The sequence below is a fragment of the Choloepus didactylus genome, chromosome 14, assembly GCF_015220235.1.
Source record: "Choloepus didactylus isolate mChoDid1 chromosome 14, mChoDid1.pri, whole genome shotgun sequence".
NCBI classification, from domain to species: Eukaryota; Metazoa; Chordata; class Mammalia; order Pilosa; family Megalonychidae; genus Choloepus; species Choloepus didactylus.
The window spans coordinates 33,028,899-33,048,917 of record NC_051320.1 but is presented as its reverse complement, the minus strand read 5'-3'; the positions used below and the strand labels follow the sequence as shown (position 1 = coordinate 33,048,917).

Here is a 20,019-nt window from a genome sequence, read left to right as displayed (position 1 = left end):
CCATATCCAGTGTCAGGCCACAGCCTTCGACAGTCCAGGGCAATTACTTTTGGAATCGTCCTGGGGAAGGGATGCAAGCCTTCTTTGGGTAGATTTACTGGGCCTTTCCCCCACGGCTGGAAAATGAAGTGTCAGAGTGCTACTGAGTGTCCTTATCTTGAGGGGACATAAAATTGCAAGGGCTATCGTAACTCACATTAATAAAACATTGTGTGTCAGGCAAAGAAAAAGAAAATTATGAAGGTACTAAAAGAAAAGCTGCAGTATAATCTGGGTCTCATCAGACAGTTTTTGTAGGGTCCTCTTCTCTATTTTCTGGTGTGTGTTTTAAGTGTGAGAGAAATTCCCAGACATGTTCTTCTATACATCACTGTGGTGTCTGACCTCAGCCTGACCCTGGCAACAGTTTGAGAAATCTGAATGTGAACAAAGACTCTGTGTCAGCAGCAGGGAAAGATTGTGGGATAGACTCTCGCCATCAACTTAATCGCAAACAGCAGTTCTGAGGCCGTAACTTCGCCTGGCTCCTCCAAGCCACAACTCGTAACCTTTAGAGGTGGATTTGCCGGCAATGCCTCTGCTTCTGTGACTTCTTTTTTTATTTTTATTTTTTTGGGTCGTCTTTTTTTTTTCTGGTTCTTCCTTTGAAGTAGGCTGGCAATTAGCTCTAATGCCTGAGCAATTCAGAACTGTTTTGTGGTTGAGAAGCGAAAGCTGTTTATATCAGATAGGTTGGAGCCATGACAACTTTGCCAATTTTTAATCATGCAAAAAATAATCAAAAGATAACTTATACACACCCTAAATTTTCACATATGTCAGAAAAGAGGTCACTGTTACTCTCAAAGAGAGTCTTAGATCTAAATTTGACATTCCTTTCATAAATAGACTTAAGAGTCAAAATTATTAAGGTGGAGGAACAACTTTCTTTAGAAAAACTGTAGGTTAAAATTTTAGGCTGGGGAAGAAGTGGCTACATTCTATTTTTCAAGTACCACACTTCCTCAACTGTAAAATGCCACAAAATGTAAGATACTTCATAGCAGACACACACATACAACATTAAATGCATGCATTACATATTAAAGGACACCTTAAAATTGAGAGGAATACGTTACATAAAATTTCAAAATAAAAATACTAAAGCAGTTATTTTCCTCAATGCATTTTTCCACTAGTGTATTATATGCAATAATGAAAGTATTACAGCATTTCTTTATACTGTTGTATTCACAGCATATGCCTTTTAATTATTATTTTGACTCATGGAATATATAAAAAAATTGTTCATACATTAAACTTTATGATATGTATGCACTCAAACTTTGAATGTGCATTAGAGTTCATTAGAACTTCCCAATTTTCAGATGAATGAGAATACATTTTTAAATATTTCAATATATAATAGGAAGAAGACAAAATAATACTTGTCTTATATTATAAAGGTATAGTAAAAATTAACTTCTGCCAGCATTTACAACAGGCCTAAAATGATGATCTTACAAAGGTTATCCTATGCATACATATCAATATATTTAAAATAAAAGGCTTTGAATGACTATCTTATTTTCATTTGAATAATCAAAAATGATAGGAAAACCACTTTTACTTTATTCTATAAAATCATAATATACTATTTTTAAGCAAATATGCTTCACTGGCATCCCTCTGGTCTAAACACTAGATATTTGTGCTGGTTGTTCTCTCTCTTGAGTCCTCTAGGAAAAGCAGTGCACACTTTTTAAGCCCATGGAGTGATCATGTAAAGAGAAAACAGAGGATAGAAACTTAAAACATCTGCAGTCTTTTACACTAAGCATGTGTTCAGCGTAAGACACCTGGTTGATGGGAATTCTTTCCTGCATTCCTCCATGGTCTAATTCCAGTTCCTCCCCACTCAAATCTATCCTCTATATGATCTACTTAAATCTGACTTCTCTACTTAGAATCCTTCAGTGGCTCCCATCACTCACAAAGAAAAACCTCTGTCTTCTGTACATGGCAAGAATACCTCCAAGACCTGCCCCCATCTACCTCTGTAATTTCATCTTTCTTCTCTTCCAGCCTTGCACTTAATGCCCGAGAACAGCTCTCAAACTTCAGAGCACCATCATTACCTGGACAATTTGTTAAAACATAGATTGCTAGATACCGTCCCTAGAGCTTGTGATTCAGCAGGTCTGGGGGGAGGTCTTAGAATTTGCATTTCCAGTAACTTCCCAGGTTATCCTGATACTCTTGCTCCAGGAACTACATGCTGTGAGCTTCTGTTCTAGACACACTCAACTGTATAGAATGCTCCCTTCCTTCCTATACAAACCGTTATATTCCCTTATCTTATCTAGAACAACTTTACTCTTTTCAACTGTATAACTGCCACTTTTCCCTCAAGCTCAGTTTGAGCCATATGCATTTCGACACCTGAAATAATATCTACCTCATACTTGTTGTGCGTCAATGTATAAAAATCAGTCTGGGTAGAGCCTAGCACAGAAATTAAGCACTAACAAAATGGTAGCTATATTACTAGCACTATAAATTGTTTCCTTCTCCAAAAAGTCTTTCCTTAGTGTTTCTGGTAACTGTTTTCTTTTTCCTGCACATCTAGGTCAAAGAACTTCCACAGTATGTGGAGATTTTTTTTGTGTATTACCTGCCTTCTATAACACGTACACATTTTCTGAAAACAGGAATTTTCCTATTTTTTCTTTGTGCCAAAAGCACCTGGAACAGTACCCGGAATGCAGTAGGCAGGCAATATATGTTAGTTGAAACACGGAACTCAATTTAGGAAGCAAAATTGAGGGAAGGAAAGGAGGAATCCAGACCTTATTCCATTCGTATATTCCTTTTGATAAAACTTAAGAGGGGCATTTGGTTGGTTGGTAGGTTTGCCTTTGCACTGCTCTCTGCACTTACCCAAATCTTATTCACTACTCAACTCTCTCCATACTGGCACCCATGCACACAACAACTCTGAAATTGCTTTTCTGAATGTCACCAATGACTTCTATGCTTGGAATCCAATGATTATGGCCCTGTCCTCACCTCACTCTAATTCCCTTACTCCACAGATATTACTACTGTCTTGAAAAATGTCCTTCTCTTGGATTTCAGTGCTTCAAACTATTGGGGTTTTCATCTTGCCTCTCTGAAAGTTCCCTCTCAGCCCCCTTTGCTGGGGCTTTCTCTACTAAACAACATCTATATATCGGAGTGCCTCCAGCGTTGGTCCTCAGCCCTCTTCTCTTTCTACAGTCTCTCCCAAGATGATCTCATGCAGACCTATGGCTGTAAATGCTGTATCTCCACTGGGATGTCTAAAAAGCAAGTGAAACTTAATAATGCCCCAATTGGGGTTCTTGGTCCCCCTCACACCTCACTCTGTTTATCTCCCAATCTTCACCATCTCAGTTAATGCCACCACCATTCTCAAAAGCAAGTGTCATCTTTGGCTCCTCTTTTTTCCCTCTCTGATACATCCAAACTCACCAGCAAGTACCATTATTTCTTCTTCCAAAATATTTAATGTATGCCAAATCTACCTACTTCTTTACATTTCTACTATCAGTGCTGCTTTTTTTAATGTAATTTTATTGAGATATATTCACACTCCATACAATCCAAAGTATACAATCAATGGTTCATAGTATCATAACATAGTTGTGCACTCACCACCGTGATCATTTGAGAACATTTGCATTACGCCAGAAAAAGAAACAAGAAAACCCCAAACATCCCATACCCCTTAACCACCACCCCCCCACCTTGACCACTAGTATTGCACTCTAGCCAATTTTAAGACTTACAATAGAGGAGGTTAACTAAGTGCAGTAGTGTCAGAGATAAATATATAGATTGGTGGAACAGAAATAATAAACTTCCAGAAGTAGATCCATACAAACATGGGCAGCTGAGTTTTTTTAGTTTTATTTTTTGGGGATTTTTTTTGGTATATAGTTACACAATTATTATCAAAGATCAAGGCTACTGGGTTACAGTTCAACAACTTCAGGTATTTCCTTCTGGCTAGTCTAAAATGCTAGAAACTAAAAAGAAATATTTATATAATGGGTCAATAGTCACAATCATTTGTTAAATCCTAATTTCTCAGTTATACTTCCTCTCTCTCATTTGATCATTTTCTCACTCTTGAGGGATATCTGGGCAATGATCATTTTAACTTCTTCATGCTGGAAAGGGGTATTGACCTATGGAGTAGAGAAATGAAACTGATTGATGTTCTTGGAAAGACTGGTACTTTTGGATTTCAGGTCTTATCTGGCATAGGATCAATCTGGAGGCCTTAAATTTCTGAAAAAATAAACTTACGATGAAAACCTTTTATAGAGGGAGACAGAAGAAGATGGCAGCATAGAGAGGAGTGGAAGCTAGGTTGTCCTCCTGGAACAACTGATAAACAACCACGAACAACTAGTAAATAATCTGGAATAACTGCAGGAGGACAAACATGACTGTCCACTCATCATACACCAACCTGATGGGAGGAATGCCAGAGATCACAGCATAAAATCTGTAAGTAAAAACTGCTGATCCAAACTGGGAGCCCCTTCCCCCATGGCCCGAACTGCAAAGCCTCGTGATGCTAGAGAGCAGCACTCTCAGCAAGTGAATATAGCTCAGCTGGGCTCCAGCTGGGGTTTTAATTAACAAACATGGACTGCTCAATGCAAACTATGAATCCCCAACAAGCAGCCAGAGGCTTTTGGTGATGACTGACCTTGGAGAACCAGAGAGTGGCTACGGACTGGCCTTGAAGGGGGCTTTCTGTCCCTTTTCCAGCTCAGTGGAGAAAGCCTCAGCCATTTTCAGCTCCCAGAGATCTGACTCAGACAAGGGTGGAGACAGCACAGACAGAGACTGTTCAAATTTAAATGACCTCTCCCTAGGAGGTGTATTTTCCCTAAGAGGAAGAAGATGGTACCAAGCTCCACTACCTGCCTTCCATTCAGAACCAGACCCCAGAGCCTGGGGGAAAACAGCCACGGGCCACATCTCCTTACACCAGTCTGAAGCTACAGGCTGACAGGTGCCACCTGCTAGGCAGAAAAGCACAGTGACTTGACGCCTCATAGGGTGTAACAATCTTCTAAGACACTCTCAGGAAAACTGGATACTATTTCCTCCTTCCAAGACCTGAGCCCTTTCTGGTCTGGGAAAACCTGATTGGGGTAACCAAGGAAACCAGATGCCTAGACAACAGAAAACTACAACCTACACTAAGAAAAACAAAGTTATGGCTGAGTCAGAGGAACAAACTTACTCTTCAACTGAGATACAGGAATTTAAACAACTAATACTAAATCAATTCAAAATGTTTAGGGAAGATATGGCAAAAGAGATGAAGCATATAATGAAAACACTGGGCATACATAAGGTAGAAATTGAAAGTTTGGAAAAACAACTGGCAGAATCTATGAAATGAAGGCACTACACAAGAGATGAAAGACACAATGGAAACATACAACAGCAGATCTCAAGAGACAGAAGAAAACACTCAGGAACTGGAGAACAAGGCACTTGAAAGCCTACACACAAAAGAACAGATAGAGAAAAGAATGGAAAAATATGAGCAACATCTCCAGGAACTTAAGGCCAAAATGAAATGCAGGAATGTACGTATCATTGGTGTCCCAGAAGGAGAAGAGAAGGGAAAAGGGGCAGAAACAATAATAGAGGAAATCATCAATGAAAATTTCCCATCTTTTATGAAAGACATGAAATTACGGATCCAAGAAGCGCAGCATACCCCAAACAGAATAGATCTGAATAGACCTACGCCAAGACACTTAATAATCAGATTATCAAACATCAAAGATAAAGAAAGAATCCTGAAAGCAGCAAGAGAAAAGCAATCCATCACATACAAAGGAAGCTGGATAAGACTATGTGTGGATTTCTCAGTAGAAACCATGGAGGCAAGAAGGAAGGGGGGTGATATATTTAAGATACTGAAAGAGAAAAACCACCAACCAAGAATCCTATATCTGGCAAAACCGTACTTCAAATATGAGGGAGAGCTTAAAATATTCTCTGACAAACAGACAATGACAAAGTTTGTGAACAAGATACCTGCTCTACAGGAAACATTAAAAGAAGCACTGCTGACAGAAAGGAGAAGACAGGAGTGAGAGGTTTGGAACACAATTTTGGGAGATAGTAGCACAGCAATGTAAGTACACTGAACAAAGATGACTGTGAATATGGTTGAAAGAGGAAAGTTAGGACCATGTGGGGCACCAGAATGAAAGAGGAAAGATAAAGACTGGGACTGTGTAACTCAGTGAAACCTAGAGTGCTCAATGATTGTAATAAAAGGTACAAATGTTTTTACATGAGGGAAAACAAATGAATGTCCACATTGCAAGGTGTTAAAAATTGGGTGGGATGGGGGGGAAATACAATCAATGCAAACTAGAGACTATAACTAACAGAAACATTGTATTATGCTTCCTTTAATGTAACAAAGGCAATATACCAAAGCTAAATGCATATGGGCGGGGCGGGGGGGGGGACATAGGGAAAGGGTATGGGACTTCTGGCATTAATGATGTTGTCTAACTCTTTATTCTACTTTAGTTTAATGCTGTCTTTCCTTTTGTTGCTTCCTAGGTATCATGGTTTTTTTTTTTTTTTTTTTTCCTCTCTTTCTTTTTCTTTTGTTCCTCTACCTTCTTTGACTCTTCCTCCTTCTTTGAGGAAGAAATGGAGATGTCCTTATATAGATAGTGGCGATGGTGCTGAATACATAAATACATGACTATACAGGGAACCAACGATAGTTTACTTAGGATGGAATGTATGGTGTGTGAACAAATCCATCTTAAAAAAATGGGTTGATGAAGAAACCTTGAGGGCACTAAATTAAGTGAAATAAGACAGACACATAAGGACAAATATTGCAGGGTCTCACTGATATGAACTAATTATAATATGTAAACTCATAGACATGAAACATAAGTTACCAAGATATAGAACGAGGTTAAAGAATGGGGAGTGGTTGCTTATTATGAGCAGAATGTTCAACTAGGGTGAACTTAAACATTTGGAAATGGACAGATGTGATGGTAGCATGTTGTGAGAATAACTAACAATGCTGAATGGTGTGTGAAGGTGGTGGAAAGGGTAAACTCGGAGTCAGATATGTCACCAGAAGGAAAGTTGGAGGTTAAAAGATGGGAATGTATAAAACAGTGAATCTTGTGGTGGCCAATGTCCATGATTAACTGTACAAATATCAGAAATCTCTCTCATGAATTAGAACAAATATATGACACTATAATTAGAAGTTAATAATAGAGAGGCATATAGGAGAAAACTATATACCTATTGCAAACTATATACTACAGTTAGCAGTATTTTAACATTCTTTGATCAACAGTAACAAATGTAACTATACCAAAACTATGAATCAATAATGGAGGGGGTTGGTTAGGGATATGGGAGGATTTGTGTTTCCTTTTTTTGTCTTTATTCCTTTTCTGGAGTAATGAAAATGTTCTATAAGTTGAAAAAAAATAATAATTGTGGTGATGGATGCACAGCTGTATGATGGTACCATGGGCAATTAATTGTATACTTTGAATCTTTGGATAATTGTATGGTATGTGAACAATCTCAATAAAATATATATATAATGTCCAAAAAAAAAAACTTGTATAGAGACTTAGATAGAGCCCAGGGCACTCCTTAGGTTTTCAGGAATGCTATTGGTTGGGGCTTGGCATACTTTGGTAGTTTTCAATATCTTGCCACTGCCAGTACTCAATCTCTTACCTGTACTAATGAAATGGTCTCATTACTAGGTAAGATTTGCTCTTTCTCTCCTACAATTTATTCTGCACCATTAAATTAGACCAAGTCATTCTGCTTGAATACTGTAATAGAATCCTATTTCACTTAGAATAACCTACCAACTCCTTACGATGGCTAAATGACTAGGCCCTTGTCTACCCTTCTGGCTGGCTTTTATGCTGCTTATCTCCCACTCACTGATCTTTCCACACGTTAGCCTTCTTTCTCTCCCTGGAACATGAGCCACTTATTCCCACCTCTGTCTAGAATACGTTTCTCCAGACTCTTGCATAATTGGCTCCTTCTCATTATTCAGGACTCAGCTCAATTGTCACTTCCTCAAAGAAACTCTCTGACCACTGCTCTAAAATAGCTCTACCTCTGTCACACAGGTTGGGCCTCAGATTTTAGTGGCAATCACTATCACCCAGAGGACTAGTTAAAACACATACTGCTGGCCCCCATCCTAGAGATTCTGATTCAGTAGGACTGAGCTGAGATCTGAGAATTCACATTCTTACAATTTCCCAGGAGATGTTGCTGCTAATGACGCAGGGACCACACTTTGAGAACCACTGCTCTAACGTATCACCCCTTGACTTCCTTCATCATGTTTCTTGCAATCTGAAAATAATTTGTATATGTAGTTGTTTCAAAATATTGAAAAGACCTCATCTGTCTTATTCATAACTTATGCATAACTATGCCTGGCACACAGAAGGCACTCACTAAAAATTTAAGTTAAACTAATGATTCCTAGTTTCCTACATGGGTGACTAGGTCTATGGCACAATGTCATCAACTGAAATGGAGAATAGAGAGAAGAGAGAGTTTTGCAGAAAGAGGAATTGAATTTGGAATCTGTTGTGCTGACTTCCCTGTAGGACATCTACATGAAAATATTATGAAGGCATGGGGATATCTTAATCTAAAGCTTCACAGAGAGACTAAGTAAAGATGCAGATTTCAGAGTCTTTGTTTTAGAAACAATAAAGGAATGCATTGACATGGAATGGTTTATTTTTGGCTTGACATTTTTATCATAAGTCTCAATTTTTGCCACATTACTCCCAATCAGGTCATTAATGATGCCTTTTAGCTTGAGTTGGGGGAGGGGGAGACTGAGTTTTATGCTATTTTATCTTAAATATGCTCTCCAGTTTTCGAGGTGGCCATGTATAAAATAAAATGGTATTCATGAGAAATGCATATGTGAAGGTAAACTTAACTTTGAAACTGAAGTTTGTTAAGGTGCCGGTTCTGGCTTTATATTTGGAGAATGTTTTTATTTGCAAAAAATTTTTTTACGTATTTTAGTATACCATCGTGGATACAATGAACTTCTTATACTCATTTTTTGTTCTATATTGCATATTACTATTCCAATTGTTTATATCTGTAAATTAAATCATGCTTATATACCAGAAAGAAATTAGATGTGTTGTAGCAACATGGGTGAATTTCTCCTTAAATTATCTGAATATAATGTGGATAAGAAGGTATACCTGCCATTTGATAAAATACACACATATATACACACAAAGCACAGGGACCAGTGAACATGCTGACATGACTATACACAATCCAATCAATTCAATTAATTTGCAAAAATAACTCTACCAGGCCAGATTGTCAATAGGGCTTATTCACCTCAATATTGTAAAAAACCAACCATGTGAATGAAAGTTCACAGTGTATAAATGTAGGCCTGAGAAATTCTCAAGCAGAAGTTACTTGTTTATTAAGAAGTTGAGTGAACATGTACTTCCAAATACTGGATATATTTGACTTTGCTTTTCACTTATTTATATAAGGGATCTGATCAGATCTAATCAGAGCTGTTCCAGAGATACATTTATTAAATGTATTAAGATAGTAACAAATGCAACCCTTTTAGGACAAGACATGATTCTGAGGAGGAATACACCAATTACCTGAGGTTGCTCTCAACTGCTGCTCTGTAAGATCATCCTCACAGGTTCTGGTTCCCAAAGAAGTGGTTTCTGCAAAGTACATTAGAATGAAAAGTAATCAGCATGCCATATCCAGCTTTCAGGTCATAGCCAATATCATAAGAATTCAAAATAGGCTATTAAAAGAGGTTAAGCATCAGGTGGAGCTGGTGAGTCTGTAGTACACCTTTCCTTCTAGTGAGCAGTAGTTGGCAGAGTGTCCAGGGAATAGTAGAGTTAGATTTAATTCTCAATGATCAGCAGCCCAGAATAAATACAACAATATAGATAAAATCCATCCAACATATCACTCGTGATGCCCAGCTGTTTCCTCCTGACAAACTCCTCTCATGCCTTTAAGCCTTGATCAGTATTGTTCCTTTCAGTATGAATGCCTCTTTCTTCTTCCCTTGCTAAACTCCTATTCTTCCCTCAAAACCCAGAGCAAGTGTCGCCTCTTCTCTGCTCCCATAACAATTAACTTATACATGTTTCAGCACTTATCATGATATATTATGATTTTTTACATATCTGTATATTTCCCTACGAGTTCTCAACTAAAGACTGAGTGAGGCATATAGAAATCAACTAGAACTCTAAGAAGAGCTAATCAACTAACTAATCAACTAGAACAACTAAAATCCTAATCTAAACCATATATCCTGAAACAGACAAGGCTCAAGATAAGAAGTTTGTAAAGGCTTCCCAGAGCTGCAGGACTTTAAATTCAGAGCTTTTTCAAACACATCAAACACAAATAATAACTCATATTACATATATAAATATGTGGGTGTATAAAAGCGTTTCTTTCCCTCTTTTCTAGCAAAAAATAAAGGATTTATCAAACGGTCCTTCAGACTCCTTATTTTAATAGACACACAGACACACGCATATATATTTATACTTCAATGGTATCACGCAACATACAGAGTTGCTGAAGTAGATATCAGAAGTACCTAAGTGAATTTGAACCAATGACTCCCTAAAGATTAATGAAAAAAAAAAATAAAACAACAATGACAACTTATGGAGTCTGTATCTCTGTCGGGTTCTATGCTAAGATACGTGTGTATAGACAATCATTTAATCCTCACAATAAAATGGTGAGGCTGTTATTAATTCTTATTTTATAAATCAGGGCACTGGGGCTTAAAAAGGGTAAGGTAATTTGACCCAAGTCCCCAAGTTAGTAGCTGACAGAGCCTGGGATGAAACCCAGGTCTGCCTAATATAAAAGTCTGTGCAATTTTAGATGTATATTATTGTGTTTGGGAGCCTGTAAAGATTTTCCTAGTCTTAATGAAGGCCAGAAGCCAAGTGAGTAAAAAAAAAAAAAAAAAAAAAAAAGAAAGCAGCTTTTTTTCAATAAACCTGTGAAAATTCTCATATTTCATAAACATTTACATTCCTTGAAAATAAAGAGTAAGCAAATAAAAGTTTGGTGCCACCTTGAAGTCATTTTATTTGTTAGTGATTTAAGAAAATGTACAAAATGTCAAAAGCATAAACAATTGTTTAATCTCATAAATTAGGTCATGTGGCACTTGGAGAATGCTCCAATGAGAGCAATTTGTGTGAAAAATTTTATAAAGGAATGTAGTTCAGTGTGCCACGGTGTTCATTTTAGATATTCAACAATGTTGTTCCTTTTATGCAAGTGGTATAAATATTTAAATAAAGGAGCTTTTAACTTATCAAATGAACTGATTAATCTACTTTTCTGCTCATGTAAAATGAAATGTTTAAAGCCTAGTAATGATACATAGCATCTTGCAATATTTCACTTCAATAATTGCTCTGTTAATAACAAATCTGACTGCTGTTAACACGATCTGTCTCTTTTGCTAGTGATTTAATTACGTTACTAATTTGTGTTCTCCAGCACCTGATCTTTCTTGTTTAACACTATTCAAAAATACGACTAGTGACTTAGTTTATCCAGTTTTCTACTCTATCCCATCAAGGTGGTGATGATAACACATTTCAAAATGGTACCAATTTACTCTATTTCTATTAACACAATGTGGGAGTAATCAGTGGCATTTTCTGTGGAATAGTATATTGATTATCACAATCACCATCATTAACAAAAACATTTTACAGAGTATTTGTTCTGTTACAGATACTGGCTGAGGTTCTTCATATGCGTTATGACACAGCTAGCAAGTGGTAGAGCTATATGAGTTGAACCCACACAGTTTCATTTCAGGGATAGTTCTCTTAACCACCAGGGCATACTGAACCATACTTTAAAAATCATAAAGTATGTTTCCTTCTGATTCTGATATTATTTCTTATGTTCATTTTTTTCTCACTTGGTCTCAATTCAGCTAATCTCCTGTTTCCCTAGTCTAACCCAACTGGTTACATCTAGAAAGACGAAGTTTAATACCTAAATTTTCAAGTCATTTCTATTCCTTTTTTTTTCACACTTGTGGATATATATGTATATATAAATATATAACATAAAATTTGCATTTCAACCATTTTTAAGTTTACAATTTAGTAACATTAACCATATTTACAATGTGCTACCTTCATCGTCATGTTACCAACATTTTTTTTTATCACCCAAAACAGAAACTCTGTAAAACTTTGTACCCATTAAGCAATAACTCTCCATTCCCCCTTCCCCTAGCCTCTGGTAACCTCCAATCTACTTCCTGTTTTTATGAATTGCTTATTCTAGATATTTCACATAAGTGGAATCATACAATATTTTCCTTTTGTCTGGCTTACTTCACTTAACCATAATGTTTCCAGGGTTCATCCATGTACTGTTGTTATGGACTGAATCATGCCCCCCACAAAGACATGTTTAAATCCTAACCCCCAGTCCGGTGGAAGTGAACCCATTTCTAAATAGGATCTCTGGAGTTTTTATTAGTTAAGGTGAGGCAAAATGAAGCAGGGCGGGCCTTAATCCAATATGGCTGGAGACCTTACTAAAAGCAGAGGAAATCTGGATGCAGCAGTAGGAGGCAGATGAGGCTAGAAACCAACATGCAACGGAGGCAGAGAATGAATTATGGATGTCTACAAGTTACCACCCCAACACTACAGACTTCAGAGAAAGCATGGCTCTGCTGACACCTTGATTTGGACTTCTAGCTTCCAAAACTGTTGTTTAAGCCAACCAGTGTGTGGCACTTTGTTGCAGCAGCCCTGGCAAACTAAGACAAGAATGTATCAGAACTTCATTCCTTTTTATGGCTGAATAATATTCCACTGGCTGTATATACCACATTTCGTTTATCCTTTCATTTGTTCATGGACACATGGGCTGTTTCCACCTTTTAGGTATTGTGAATAATGCCTCTGTGAACATTGGTGTGCAAATATCTGTTTGAGTTCCTGCTTTCAATTCTTTGGGGCATATATCTAGGAGTGGAATTATTGGATCATTTGGTAATTCGAAGTATAACTTTTTTTTTTTAATTAAATTCAGTTTTATTGAAATACATTCATACACCATACAATCATCCATGGTATACAATCCACTGTCCACAGTATGATAACATAGTTATGCGTTTGTCACCACAAACTATCTCCGAACATTTTCCTTACATCAGAAAGAACCAGAACAAGAATAAAAAATAAAAGTGAAAAAAGAACACCCAAATCATCCCCCCAACCCACCCCATTTGTCCTTTAGTTTTTATCCCCATTTTTCTACTCATCCATACACTGAAGTATAACTTTTTAAGGAGCCATCAGAATGTTTTTCACAGCAGCGGCACCATTTTACCTTTCCTATGGCAATATGTAGGGTTCCAATTACTCCACATTCTTGCTACACTTATTTTCCATTTTTAAAATAAAAGCCAACCTAGTGGGTGTGAAGCAGTATCTCATTGTGGTTTGGATTTGCTTTTCCCAAATGACTAATGATGTTGTGCGTCTCTTCATGTGCTTATTGACCACTTGTGTATATTCTTTGGAGAAATGTCTATTCAAGATCTTTGCCCAATGTTTTATTGGATTGTTTGTCTTTTTGTTGCTGAGTGATAGGAATTCTTAATATGTTTTGGATGTGAAACACTTTTCAGATTGATTTACAAATATTTTCTCCTCTATTCCTTTTAATTGTGAGAATGAATGTTCTCATGATTCTCTCTCATTTTCTTGCACTGGCACACCCACTCATAAGCCTATCTGTCTCATTACCCCTTTTCATTTTCCCCTTCCTTTATACCAATAATATTTATTCTGGTATGTAACCTGATAACTTTCAGGCATTTAGTCTTGGTTCAAAAATCAAGTTCCCACCTGGCACATCTTTTTTTTGGAATAACATCAATACAAATCTAATGAAATGGTCATGGAAGAATCCAGAATTTTAAAGTTTTTTTTTTTTTTTTTTTTTTAACAAAGTCTAAATATATAAGGAAAAAACTCTAAGTTTAAGATCTGTTGCTGTGATTTGGAAATAAAGCCAATCTGTGCCTGATGATTGCAACAACCGTGTGCCTTTCATATTCTTATCAACAAAATTTGGGAAGCATTCAGCACAAGTGCAGTCACCACTGGAATTTTAAAAAGAATGCGTGGATGTTCAAAGTACCAACTACAGTACTAAGAATTTTCCTACCAAACTTCCTACATCACACCCCATCCCACTGATTTACTAATACAATAAAGTGTATTGGTATTCTTACCAAAATGTTTAACATACAATAAATGTATGTAACCAAACAGAGTAAAAAGTAAGCCAACTGGTCTAAAATAATAGAGAGGAAGAAAAAACATTTTCTGTAGTCTTAGGTAATATTTTGAATTCCATTTACTTTCATTAAAAAAAAAGAGATAAGGCCAATTCTTATTTTGTTTAATTAGAGAATGGGACTAAATTATAAAATAGAATCTATAAATTTCAAACTATCCATATTCTCCACCTCTCCTACCCCTCTCCCATTACATTTTTGGAACCCCGTCCCCCACCTCTAGCACTACTATGTGATGCACTGTTAAAGGATATTTTAAAGACTTCAAGAATTCAAAAGAGAAGATAATTGCAGCTCTCTCCTTTCAAAATCATTAACATTTGTTGGAAACATGTTAGGTGCTAGGTATGTGACATGTATTTCCTTATTTAATCCTCAGAGTGTACCTATAAAAGAAGAATCATTGCTTTTAGGGAATAGTTGAGATATCAAAGCTTAAAGAGTTTAAGTAATTTTTTCCAAAAACAGAGTATCAGAAGCAGGATTTGAACCAAATCCTTTGACTCCAAAGCTCTGTCCTTACTGCTGGACAATACTGCCTTCAGGCAGCTATCAGGATTCCTAAGCCAAAAAAACTTTGAATTTTCTAGTTCCTAAGGAAACAGCTCAACTCCCTCAAACAATTTCATCATAATGAGGTTGCTATTTAGAAGAAAATCAAATTCAACATTTATTACTATCTTGGTGGTATCTTAATAAAAGATACTTTTGAACTTGCTTGGGCATTGCAAAAATGAAGCCAGTCTTCAGATAAGGCAAGTTTGCAATTAAAATGGTTTCAAGTGGTCTTCCCCATCTTTTTTCCTATATGGCTATATATAGAGCTCTTCTAAAAAACTGAGCAACTCGGAATGCTACCGAATGCTTTTGAGTAATCAAACAACATCATCTTTGTTGCTCTGTAGTGCTTTCTCTTAAATTATTTCTTCTAGGCAGTAATAGATTGAAGTGCAATGGATACTCCAGTGTCAATTATCGGAATGGGACTGGATTTGTACGTTTTTTGTCTGGAGAAGCAAAGCTTCTTTGCCCTGTCCTGTCTGGTTCCACTAGGTTCTTTTCCTAAGGTAAGTGAGTAGTATCACCTGGGGCCTTCTAAGCCAGGAAAGTGTGGTCACTTCCTTCTGCTTCTTGAATCATCCATAACCTTAGAGTAATAGGACCTCAAAAAGAACGTCCTAAGTTCTTGATATCAGTAAGTTTTAATATATCCCTCATATGTCTTCTTAATGTCCCTTATATTTTAAATTGCACCTATTGAAACATTTTTTCTTAAATTTACGAATTCTTAACACATTTCTTCATATAAGATTCTGTTTCATTTATGATTTTTTGAAATTAAAATAGCAGACTTCAACTCTCTTGTCTTAATTTGGAGATAACATTGTGTTTTCATCTATCAACAAGTTGTCCAATTATCTAGTTTCAAGTCCTTATGAATTTTATCACAGTGTCTCTTAACATTGTCTGGAACAGTCTTCATTGTTCAGTATATCATGTGGGCTTTGTTAGGTTTCTCATTGACATATGAAACACCTCTTGTCCGCATACTTATCCCAAACTGAGCCACTGGGCACTGGCCATGTTTTTCAGCCTCTTTCTTCCTATCTCATAGCTAGATTTTAATCCATGGAACCCTTTACCTTCCATTCTCAGGTTATCAAGTTTTCCTAATGGTGTCATACAAGGCCTAAAGCCTTTTGAAATTATTTTTTTTAAATAGAAAAGAAACAAATGGTTATCTAGTAGTGCTTTTTTTTTTTTTTTTTTTTTTTTTTTTTTAATTCACTCATTCCCTCAACTTTTTCAAAGACTTCTTACAGGAATATCATCTACCCTCAAGGAAGTTCATTGCTTTGCCTCAGTCATGTTATTTAATTATTGGATCTTTAGGAAGTTGCTATAACTTCTTTTATGCTTTCTCCTCATTGTCTTCTGTAACAATAGGTGCCTCTCCAAGACTGCAATCTATAAGGATTTCATCATCCCTAAGATTTTATTTCAATCACATTCAATTAGTTACTTGTGCATAGTTATTTATCCATGAAACCATCATTCACTCTTTGCTGTGAAGAGAGCAAGTAACCCCTGGGTTGAAATAAGGGTCAACTTTTTTTAACTATTTGAAATCCATTCTCTTTGTTTGCAAAGTCCGAGCAAGCAAAGGTAAAAGGTAAGACCTTAGTGACATAAAAATCTCCTACTTCTGTTATAGGACCTGGCTCTTGGTTGCAAAAGACATGTTTCATTTGAATTCTCTTATGCAGATATTTGTGCTGAGGAAAAACCGCGGACTGAAGAATCAAATATACTTGGGCTTGAATCCCAGATCCATCCTTTTCTAGCTATTTAACTCTGAGGAAGTTTCTTAGCCAACCTGAAATTCAGGATCCTACATGTGAAAATCTGGAAAATGTCCAGATTTTACCATAGTGGTAAGGGATAAAGTTAATGACTAAAAAGCGCCTAGAATCAAATAAGTAGTATTTGCGCATGATTCTTCCCTCACTTTGATCTAATCTGCTAAACGTGAATTATTCAAAGAAAAGACTATGTCAATTTGGTGTGATGGGGTTTGAGATTATATTTATATGTAATCTACTTTATCTCCATTGGTTAGGTTAGTATTTTAGGCCTTTAAACTGTCACTATTATTTGTGTGGTTATTTTGGAAACAGCAAATGTTAACAAGACTGAACACTCGTTTCAAAGCAACACAGTTTTAAAGTTTTTTTGTTTTTTTTTTTAATCCTTAAGCAAATTTTACATGTACTGCAATAAAAGTTCCTTGTGTACCAAGTTGTTAAGACTCTGCTTTGCACTGCCTTGGACATTTACAAAAGTTATACTGACAGAAGTTGAACTCTGTAGATCTGGTAGCAGTGATACAAATCAGCCTAAGGTTTTCTCTTGCAGGAGTGGGATCTTCTCTTTCCCTACTCCAAACCCCCACCACTGTCCCTTTATTAAGAGGAAAACTGGATGAGAGGTAGCAAATGATCTCAGAATAGACAGGTCTGCAAATGTGACAGCCTCCAAAACTCTAAAAATCTCCCTCTATACACAAACATTGGGTTTGAGTAATAGTCTAGATTATTCCTTACACTGCAGTCACCCAAATCATATGCCCTCCTGAGGCACATCATTACAGGGCAAAACACTGTTTTGGTTTGTTTTTTTCCTCCAAAGTGACTCACGATGAAACAAAGACAATATTTTAGAGTGTGCACAAAGGCAATGTTAAAATGGGAAATGTGCTAATTACGGAATTAAAACCCTAGGTTCAAGGCTGCGTAAATTGAAACAGATATTCTCTTTCACAAAATGGGAATAAATATACATCCTCTGTCATTGTAAAGATGCAAAGATATAAAAATATAAATTGCTATCACCACTTCCAGGTGATCACACAAAACCAAAAAATACAATCTTTGCGTAACACTTGCTAAATTTTTAATATCTCACATATACTAACTTAGAATGTATTACTACTACCACTTATAATAAACTACTCTATACAGTTATATATACAGGAGAAATTATTGCCTCCATGTGTAGGCTTATTTATTTTGTGAATTATATATGGCCATAAAAGAAAATCCTCAGATGACTAGATCAATTCTTTTCACCAACATAATTGTTGAAACAAATTTACCATTAGCCTAAGATGCAGAAAAGTTTTCTACATCCTTGGATTTTCACTGTTTGGGGTTTTCTACATATCATCACATCAGAAAAGGTTAAATTTATATAGTTACATACCTAAATTACACTTATGAGAATTGACCTCTGCAATGACGGATACAAACATAAGTGGAATAAATCTGGAGAGAGAAAGTTACTGAAAGTATGCAGAGCTCCAGAAAAGGAAGACTAGAAAGGTTAGGCTGCAGCCAAGACTGAAAAATGCACTACTGGAATTTGCTATGAATTTTCACGACGATACTCATGCATACCCATGAAAGGTTTATTTAATAAATCATTCAGTAATGAGCAAACAGATTGATGAGATTAGGCATATTGCTTTCTCTGGGCTATATTAGCAGTATGAAAAAAAATTGTTATAAGGCACGGCCAACTTATTTTCTTCTGTGCCTGAATGAAAGTATTAGCAAAGGGTCCCTTGATCTGGCAAAATGAGAGTTTTAAGCAGGGGGTGCCACAATCATATTTGCATCTTCAGGCCGCTGTGTGGAGGACAGAATGCAGGGAGAAGAGTTTTGCTACTAAAAAGAAAAAAAGCACATTGAAGCAGCCACTGTACTTCAGTCTATTACTGGCCGGACGAAATCAGGGAGAAAGGAAAACAGTGATTCCACTTGAGAGAAAAGGAATGTAAAACGTCCAAGTTTGGGATGAGAGAAAAGATGATGAGCTCAATTCTGGACATGAATATGAATGCAACTGTTCAGTAGGCGTTGGGTTTATGGATCTGGATCTTGGAAGAGTAGTCTGAGTGGAAGAGATATGAAAGCAGTATTGACTAAAGACTTGTGAGTAAATTACAGCTCTCAGGAAGAATACATAGAGCATTAAGATGAGGGCTGAGCACAGGATCCTGAGAATAAAAGTTAATAAGTAAGTGACACTGAAAGATGCTGAAGGATGATAAAGGACACTGATGAAGAACAGTTTAAAAAAAAAAAAAAAGGTAGGCACGGTCCCCAGGAGTGATTGGTAAAATAGTGCCCAAAGGAAAAGAACTCTTCCAGAAGGTGGAGGCACGAATGTAAAATTCCACAGAAAAATCAGGTAAAATAAAGCCACTAGTGATGGTGTGAGAGAATGATATGGCTGGACTAAGGAGGCACTTGAGAAACTGACACATATTTCAAAGGGGAAGCAGGTACAATTTGCCAGTGGGTTTGATGAGGAAAGTGAGAAAATGAGAGGAGTCAAGGATGAATCCAGTGTTTATGACCTAAGAACTTAAAAGAATGGAGACAGATTTGCTGAGATGAGGAAAAGTGCAGGTAGAACAAGATGGGAGATAGGCATGGGAATCAACAACACGTTTAATCTGAGATTCCCTATTACACATCCGAGTAAAGGTGTCAAGTACACAGGTGTGAGAGAATGTGTGTGTGCATGTATGTGTGTGCAAAAGTATTGGGGGAGAGAGGGAGGAGGCAAAGGAGGACGGGGAAGGAGAAGAGAAGGAGGAAAAAGAAGAGAAGAGAGGAAAGGAGAGGAGAGGAGGGTAGTTTAAGCCCCTGAGAGTGAATGAAACCATATAGAAAATGAGGGTCCTACAGAGTGGCATACAAAAGTCGGGGTGAGGGGGTATGCACTATGAGCAGTGTCCCCCAACAGGGAGAATTTTATCACTGATATTGTTTAGAATTGCCAGTGCATGGGAAAGAATGACAAAGCAGACCAACTTTTAGTCAGTTCTATTACTGTTTTTAAATTCCCTATATGGAACAACCTCTTGATTGCTTGCACCAGGGTGGAATACTTCCACTGTTCCTCTCAAAATAAGGAGGAACCAGTGAAGACGACTGAGTAGAGGCAGTCAATGAGGTGGG

General features: G+C 36.9%; 1 protein-coding gene across 4 annotated transcripts in view; it reads right to left on the bottom strand.

Moving 5' to 3' along the window:
* Positions 1–20,019, bottom strand: part of ZFHX4 (zinc finger homeobox 4) — a 188,683-nt gene that overhangs the window by 30,029 nt on the left and 138,635 nt on the right. For all 4 annotated transcript variants that reach the window (XM_037803178.1, XM_037803179.1, XM_037803180.1 and 1 more), the window contains one exon: positions 9,750–9,818. In XM_037803178.1, coding sequence (XP_037659106.1) covers positions 9,750–9,818 — 69 coding nt within the window. The remainder of the gene's footprint in view (positions 1–9,749; positions 9,819–20,019) is intronic.